At 35.6% G+C, this 9,355-nt stretch overlaps 1 protein-coding gene across 1 annotated transcript; it reads right to left on the bottom strand.

The window, feature by feature from the left end:
* Window positions 1-2,504: 2,504 nt before the first annotated feature.
* Window positions 2,505-3,563, bottom strand: LOC129099343 (rhodopsin). The gene has a single exon (XM_054608547.1). The coding sequence runs from the start codon at window positions 3,561-3,563 to the stop codon at window positions 2,505-2,507; it is 1,059 nt and encodes a 352-aa protein (XP_054464522.1).
* Window positions 3,564-9,355: the final 5,792 nt, after the last annotated feature.

Raw genomic sequence — 9,355 nt, 5'->3', positions numbered from 1 at the left:
TTTCCATACAAATTCAAAAAAAAAGGTATTTCATATTTCTGCACGGCTGTTATTTAGGCAGCGTCTCTGGAGAGGCCTTTTTGGTGGTTTGTTCACTCGTTTTGATCAAATCAGCATCGCCTGTCAGTCGTGGTCGCGGTACGTTTTAATACGCAGCTTCAAGGACTTTTGTTTTATTGAAGAACGACGCTGGAGGGAAAATGTGCTCCATTTAATAAAGACGCTACAATGGTTCACACACTGAAATCCACAATAGAAACATGGAAATAGAACAGTGTGAAAAAAAGAGGTCCAAAGAATGGGCTGTCATCTGCATGCATGTCTACTTAACCGCAGCATATTAAATTAAAAACACTACTACATTAATTTGTATTTATTAATAATAACACTAACAATACCATGTATATGCTTTTGCATCTCAAATGGTGAAACATAGTATAACTATAGTAAATATGATTTACTTTAGAAGTGGGGAACTGTTTAGGTTGATTAAAACTATTTATTTACAATAATCTAAATGACGTCTTGTGTGAGCAAAAGAATCACAAGGTTGCCATGTATCAATTATTCTCCAAAAAACCATTAAAGTTTTTAGTGCATGTCTTTTTCTGCTTTAGAGCTGAATTAAAGCAGCGGGTGATTGATTTGTTGTTGTTTTCTTCTCCCCCTTGACTCCAGACTGCTCAGTGAGTTTATCTGTATTCCATGAAAGATCCGCTGGTAAGGTGGTTGCTATAGCTACACATGAAGGTCATTATGGGAGAGATCTTGGAGTGTTTGTTTTTGTCTCTCGGCTGGCATTCTGCACAACACAGATATGAGGACATGAGGAGAGTTTCTGTCATTCAGCACACGGAAAAATACATTCTTATAAAACAATGGAGCTAAAAAACCTGTAAATCTCAATTGAATCGAATTGAAGTAGTCTCTATTAATTATCAGTAGTATTACTGAAATGGTTTATTTTAACTGCACTAAATCTGTTCCCTATATTCTGAAAATCTATTGAGAAATGTTTCTTTAGGTCTGCTTATAAAGCACCCATTAGCTGGCATTTAAATAAACATTAAAACCCTACAATACACAGCTATGAGGACATATTTACTTCATGTTAATGTAGTGTATTTGTCATAAATCATAGCTGGTAACACTTTACTTTAAGTCCCCCCTGTTTAGCATTTATAAGCGATATAAAAGCATTAAATACATGTTTATTACACATTATAATGTAGTTGTAAAGCAGCTTTAATGACATTTTAAGAGATAGCTAATGAACAGTTACAATTATAATTTCCCATATGAAGTCATATTTTACATTACTGAAACAATTTATGTAATAAAAACCCCCCACTTATGAGTGTCCACCGACTTATAGATGAAAATAAATACATTTAAGAAGACGTATTTAACAATAAGAACATTAATATAGCAGCTAAAAAATATAGTTTGCACTGTTAGCGCTGTTAGCATCGCTAGCTTTGAGCCTCCCACTAGCCGTCGCCATGTTGAGAACCATTGAGAGGCAATCGAAAGGCTCCTTTAATAAAATACTTACACAACTACACAACATTAAAGTGTAATGTGTATAAACCCTTAATAAAATATTGAAATACTACTTATGAATGTTGAAAAACTAAAGTAAAGTGTTACTCATTCTACCTTTGATAATGGATGTATTTATACGCCGTGTGTGTGATATGATGAAAGTCATTAACATAAGTAGTCACTGTTTCCGTTCCATGACCTTTCCATCAAGGTGTCTCTTGATTATACCGTTAAGTCTTTGTCGGTGTTAACCTTTAATTAATATGATTAACATTCGTCATCAGATAGAGTTGCTGTTATGTCATTCATCCCTGATTAATAATGTCATAATCCCTCTGGTAGGACAAGTTTAAGTCCAAGGTGACCTGTGATTGAAATGAGATTAAAGTAGAAATGAAAATGTATCTAACGACATTATTCTTTGTTTTAAGTGTCTGAACCATCAAACAGTCGCTACAATAATAGCTCTAAAGTAGAAATTGACTCGAGACATAAATGCATTATGAATATGTCATTCACATTTATTCATCTTATTGAATATACTACAGTCATGAACTTTGCCAACTGAATTGTAAGTAAAACATAAACAGGATGAGTCATTTGCAAAGTGCGTTTTATTTTACGTTGCCTTGATTACATGCCTCTACATTCAAAAATAAGCCAGTATCATATAGGATCCAACTGTAAAAGATTAACTTTTTCTTTTTATCCCTTTCCTCTCAGAAAAAAAAAAAAATATATCATAGATTTTTAAAGTTGGATATTCTGTACATACAGGAACAACTCTGTAATGGGTGACGTTTTCCTGCGACTGTCTTTAGGTTGAACCAACACGTTTGTAAAAATACAAAAAGTTATTTCTGTAGAACGTTAGCCTTCAGTCGTTTCCCGGGGGGAGCAGAAGTCTTCTTCTCTGGATTAGTGGAACCGGCGAGCCTGTGTTTGACGGTTCGCCTTTTTTACGCAGGAGACACGGAGCTGGTGGAGACAGATGAGGCCTCAGTCTTGGTGGAAGACGCTCCCTCCTCCTCCTCAAAGGGGTTCTTACCGCAGCACAAGGTGGTGATCATGCAGTGGCGGAACTGCTTGTTCATGCAGATGTAGATCATGGGGTTGTAGATGGCGGAGCTCTTGGCAAAGAAGGCCGGGATGGTCATGAAGACGGGCCCGAACTCGGATCCCTGGTTCAGGAAGATGAACCAGGCCACGCCGGCGTACGGCAGCCAACATACCAGGAAGGCGATGACCATGAGCACCACCATGCGGCTGACCTCCCTCTCGGCCCTCTGGGTGGTCTCGGACTCCTGCTGGGCGGCGGCGGCCTCCTTTACGGCGCAGAGCAGGCGTCCGTAGCAGAAGAAGATGATGGTCAGCGGGATGAGGAAGTGGCATGTGAACATGTAGATGACGAAGGACTCGTTGTTGAAGCCCTCCGCACGGGTGTAGTAGTCGACTCCGCACGAGCACTGCATGCCCTCGGGGATGTAACGAGACCAGCCGACCAGAGGGGGCACGGCACAAGCATTGGCCATGAGCCAGGTGAGTCCCAAACCCATGATGGCGTGATCCTCGCCGAAGCGGAAGTTGCTGATGGGCTTGCAGACGACCATCCACCTCTCGACGGCAAGAACCACCAGCGACCAGAGGGCAATCTCACCGCCCAGGGTGGCGAAGTACCCTTCCAGGTTGCAGCCGAGGCGACCGAGGACGAAGTAGCCGTGCATGGAGGTGTACATCGTTGTGGTGAAGCCTCCGAGCACCATGAAGAGGTTGGCCACCGCGAGGTTCAGCAGGATGTAGTTTAGAGGGGTTCGCAGCTTCTTGTGTTCGAGGGTGACGTAGAGGGTGAGGGCGTTGACGGGGAAGCCTACGAGGATGAGCAGGAACATGTAGGCACCCAGGGCGGCGTAAGCTGCCGGGTTGACAAGGTAGTACTGAGGGTATTCATAGGGATTCCGTACGATGCCTGTGGTGTTCACCATAGGGACGTAGAAGTAGGGTCCCTCTGTGCCGTTCATGGTTGCAGCTCGCGGTGGCGATCAGCCCCTTTCGGTTTTTTCGCGGTTTTTTTCGTCTGGCTGTGTCAGGAGAGCGATGGAGAGGGACCCTGATACAAATGGACCCAGGTGGCCGCGGTCTGGCTTTTAAAGGCACACCTTGGATTATCACTTTCCAAATCCGTCAGCACAAAGTGATTTAGGCCACACAGTTAATATCTAATCCAGCCACCACTGCAAACATAACTGAACACTCATCAAGATATTAAGGTTACTGCGGCTCACGGCCGTCATGGAGCCGTCCGATAACTGATCACTTTAAAGCATGACAAATCATCTTTTTGTGAGAACTACATACTGACTTTACTCCATGATCATTAAGCAACAATTTGATTTGCTAATTTATAGATGTGAATTTCAGCATTAGTGTCGATCTGCTTCTGCCTCGGAGACGCCTCAGAATAGAGCAAAGAAAGTACAGGGGGTGAATTAATATAAATTTATTTCATAACTTGTAACCCCAAAACCTTAATCTGACACTGGATGTACAGTATATATATATATATAACATTATGTTATAACAACAAATTCATCCAAACGTCATGTTGTTTTAGTATAATTCTGAAAACATTTCCTGAAATCTTATCTAAACATAAGTCTGTATTATAGACTTTATACTTTAGTAAGGGTGATCACAGGTGCTTTAGAAAGGTATGTATTATATAGACACCAAAATAACTCACTGGACGATTAACAAAACAGTAATTATTATTATTATTTTTTATTTTCTTGATTAATCGATTTTCTTTTGCTTTAGTGTGAAAAGTTAAAAAAAATTACAAAAAAAAAAGCAATTTAAATGTTTCTTAGAACCTTCAGTGATGTCTTCAATTTGCTTGTTTTGACTGAATAACAGTTCAAAATTTAAATAAATACAATTTACGGTCATATATGACAAAGAAAAAGCAGTAAATCGTCCAACCGCCATCAAATGTTTGACAATTTTTGTAATGAAACGATAAATAGATTTTTAGAAATAGTCCAAGATTGCTTTATTTCATACGTTTTGTCTTTTAAATTAGTTTTTTACAGTGTAATACTCAAGAATGACTCATGGAGTTACACCCTAATCCTTCTATGTTTGTTTCTAAATGTCAACATACGTTATAGGCCAAAAAGAGAACATACATACTGTAAATTAAAATCATCTAGCCAGTACTGAAACATTTTATTATATATACTTTATACTGTATATACTGCTGGTGTTTACTTTACAGATTTTTAAAACTATCTTGCGGGCCAAGATAGCAGCAAATAACAGGCCTTGAAAATGGGTTAAAATATATCCTGCTGTATTAAAATGCAGCAAAAGGTCACATTTTTTGGGTTCTGTGTTGAAAGTAGAGCAGCAGCGGCGTTGCTGAGTGCCGGACCATCTTAGCTGTTGGTAAAGAGCTCAGCACTTTCCTAATGGGTGTTGTATTAAAGAGATTTGGGGCTTATGTTACTCTCACAGGCCTGTAATGGATTTAATGTTGCAGAGGGTCACTCTCACTCTGCAGGATGTTGCTGTCTTCAGATACATATATATATATATATATATATATATATATATATATATATATATATATATATATATATATATATATATTTTATATATTGAAAATATCCTTTTCAAATGTTATTTATGAATGAGTAGCACGTCAGAATGATGGAAGCGTATGAACTTTGACGAACATTGAATTAGTCATAGTATTTATATAACATCTTGGCTTCCGTTATGGAGTCAGTGTTTCTTATATATTTAGTAGTTGTCAATTAACACATGTGCTTTATTGCTTTGTAAATTAGCTTATCATTTAACCTTTTATTAATACTCTGCAGAGATTTTTCAGGGTGTTACAGATTTTTTCCGTTATGCTAGAGACGGGTATAAAACAGACATTGCTATGTGTTTGGTGTTTTATTACTTCAGTAATACTATTGTACTATTCATCATTAAGGTGTTTTTTCTGAAGTGGTAAGCAGAAGTGACAGGTGGCCATGTTGGGGGAAGTTACTTTAAAAATATTCTGCAATTTTGTGTGTGAAAACAGGCTATTTGTTAAATATTATAGGCTTTCTTATTGTTACAATTTACTTGACTTCCTGGCAGTTAATCTCACATAGAACTGCTACTAACTATTATATTCATCATTGATTTTTTTTCTTGATTAATCAATTAATCGTTTTGCATAGAAAACTGTTAAAAACACACAACGTTTGTCTTTAGAGCCCAAAGGCGACATCATCAAATAGGCTTTTTTTAAATTCAAAAGCACACTGATAAAACATCAGGTGTGAATTTGCTCCTTTCAGCTGAGAAAAAAGACTTGGATGGATGTATTTAATCCCAAAAAGCAGGTGAGTTTTGGGATTAACTAAATCCATCTATCCATCATCATCCAGTAAAGGGGAGTGTTTTGCTTTTGGAGTAAACTGGTGCTCTCTGGTGGAGAACAACTGACCATGTGAGATCATAAATAAAAACAAATCTCATGGATTTGTTCACCTTTTGCTGAGATTTAGTTCAAAGTTGCAATTATTGTACCCTGATATCTGCCCTACCCCTAAAAGCTCATTTAAATATATACAAATGTGTATTTGATTTAAATACAAATGTGTCGTAAGCGGAAATTTCACACAGACACTATATTAAAAATAAAGTTACTTTTACTTAAGGTAATATATGATGGTATGTTGGCACAGCTTAGGCCATCACATTGATTACGACATTTTTTACAAAAACAATGAAGATTTCAGTTAGCAAAATGTGTTAACAGAGGACTAAAATGCATTTTTTGTATGTTAATATTAACACATTCTAAAAAAAGGAACTGTTTTGATCACTTTTATACTTTGGGAAATGTATGAAAAATCACATTTTTACTCTGTTAAACCCATGAAGCTCAAATATTCATAATGTCTCTCTTCTTACAATGTTTAAACTACACACTCCTTTAAGATCCTGTAAACTGATAAAAGTAAAGATGCTTTGATTGTTTGTTCTTGTTGTTTTCTCCATGCACCCAAAAATAGGGGAACAGGGAACTCTGGCTAACACTCCAGCTCAGTAAGTGGCACTAATGTCACTTTAACGATAGTTGCCAACCGCCATTAAACAAAACGAAGAAGAAGCAGCAGCAGAAGAAGAAGAAGAAGAAGAAGAAGAAGAAGAAGAAGAAGAAGAAGAAGTGATTTATAGTAATGTGAAACATTACATGGATGTCATTTAAGTTATCTGATACGTTATTGCTCCAAAGCCCCCAACAAATGTGGTTCAACTTCACACAAATTGCATCAAACCCAACGAATTTCATTTCCTCAATAAATTATGAATGAGAAAAAAAACCTAAAAAGTCTATGAAGGTACATTTTAAATAATGACACTTTAAGATTAAACCATTTTGATTCCTCGAAGCACAACAAACAAAAACATTGGGACCTATATAATAAGAATAAAGTCTTTACACTACATTGTCACAAGACAGACAGACTTCAAACATGATTATGTTAAATATCCTCTTGCTTTAATATGATTTGCTAAGGTAATTAATCTCTTTAATGTATGGTGCAATTTCAATTTAACACAATGCGTCTATTTCTGTCGTTGCCTCACATTAACCAGCAGTCTAACTACTTAAACAGTGACCCTTTGAGGTAACAGGGTTAGTTTGAATGTGTGCAACATGGTTCAACTTGAATTAAACTCTCTTATGTTGTATAGATGGTTGCAGGTGTTCTGGTGTTCACACAGACAGTGGGAACTATGCAAGAGTCTTCAGGTTTGTCCAAATCCTGCTTATCTTTTTTGTCATTTGAATCATGAAGATTATGCATTTCTCCACATTCCAGTTTGAAGGCTAACTATCAAACTATTAATACTATAAAAGTGTATTATTGTTGCATGTCAAGACAGTTTGTCCCACAGATATTCGGCATCAATGGACGACATCTGGGAAGAAGACAAATGTTAAACACACCAACTGAGAAAACATCTTAGGATAATGTATTTCATCTCATTACCAGCTGTGTTGTGTTTAACATTGCAAATGTACAAAATATTTATAATAAATAATATCTTAAAACTGTATGATATTATAGGATATAATAATAATAATAATAATAATAATAATAATAATAATAATAATAATAATAATAATAATAATAATAATCTTTATTTATATAGCACTATTCATACAAACTATGAAGGTCAACGTGCTGGACATTTAAAAAAAAAAAATAATAATAATAAATAAAATAAATGAAATCAGAAAATTCACATTTTAAGTTTTTTAAAGTTTTAACAGACGAATACAAACTGGAAAACATTTTACATTTAATATGACAAATATTGAATAAATAAGGTTTGTATGTGACGTGGACATTAATACATCATTCAGTGTGATTTACATTTATCGAGGTAATATACCTGAAGCTGACATTACAGCCCTTTAAAGAAGCTCATATATCTAATTTCTTGGTTCTCAGAGAAAAAGACACAAGGTGTTTGGGGAGCAGCAGCAGACTGGATGGAGACGAGGACATCAAGGTGAGGAGGGGTGAACCTGAGAGACATTACCATCTGTAATGGGTTTTTTTTGGTGTCCTTGTCCTCCAGTAAATGTGGAGGAGCAGCTGGCGAATCACAGGGAGTCTCATCAGAAGCAGCTCAGCCGCCTCATAGACGAGGTAGATGCTGGACGAACTCACAGAGTAAGGAAACACCATTAAAGCAACTTTTTTATTTATAGTCGATGTCGTCAAATGGAACCATAGGAATGACATGAGTGTGAAAACAACATGGGACATGGAAATGCATATTTTTATTTTATTTATTTAATTATTTGTGTTTTATTTTATTATTTTTTAGCTTTGTTACCAAATTAAAAGGACTGACAGACAGTGCCGGTTTCAATTGTAGGTCAACATAACTGTTTAAATGCCATATAAACGTGATAATATAGTACTTCATAAAAGAGTCTGAAAACTGTAGTGTAGTAGGCTAAGGCAACGGCCATAATATTGTGATATTATATGTCATGAAAGGTCATAGTATAGCATATCATGAAAAAGTCACAGGATAGTATGCCATAACAATGGCATGAAGTACATAGTATAGTATGCCATACAAATTAATCAAAAAGTCAATTTATAATATGTTATAAATAGGTCATAGTGTAAGAGGTCCTCGTATATTATGCTATTAAAATGTCAGAAAAAACACAATTCATTGTATATAAAAAAAGTCATAATATACTTTGTCATCAATAAAGTCATAGTATAGTATGACGTACAGAAAGTCACGTAAAAGTCATAGTATAGTATTCCATAAAATATATATAAAAAAGTCATAGTATAGTATTCCATAAAATATATATAAAAAAGTCATAGTATAGTATTCCATAAAATATATATAAAAAAGTCATAGTATAGTATTCCATAAAATATATATAAAAAAGTCATAGTATAGTATTCCATAAAATATATATAAAAAAGTCATAGTATAGTATTCCATAAAATATATATAAAAAAGTCATAGTATAGTATTCCATAAAATATATATAAAAAAGTCATAGTATAGTATTCCATAAAATATATATAAAAAAGTCATAGTATAGTATTCCATAAAATATATATAAAAAAGTAATAGTATAGTATGCCATAAAGAAAATCATGATGGAGCCATAAAAGTCATACTCTTGTAGTAGTAGAAGGCACAGATGTGAATGTGCTGCAAATTCTCATGTTGTCCTTCTCTCTTCTCCACAGAT

This window comes from Anoplopoma fimbria, chromosome 12 (assembly GCF_027596085.1).
Source record: "Anoplopoma fimbria isolate UVic2021 breed Golden Eagle Sablefish chromosome 12, Afim_UVic_2022, whole genome shotgun sequence".
Lineage (NCBI taxonomy): Eukaryota > Metazoa > Chordata > Actinopteri > Perciformes > Anoplopomatidae > Anoplopoma > Anoplopoma fimbria.
This window is presented reverse-complemented; position numbering and strand designations above follow the sequence as displayed.

What these genes read in the sequence shown, in the direction of transcription:
- LOC129099343 (XM_054608547.1), bottom strand. Translation starts at nt 3,563, where the DNA reads ATGAACGGCACAGAGGGACCCTACTTCTACGTCCCTATGGTGAACACC.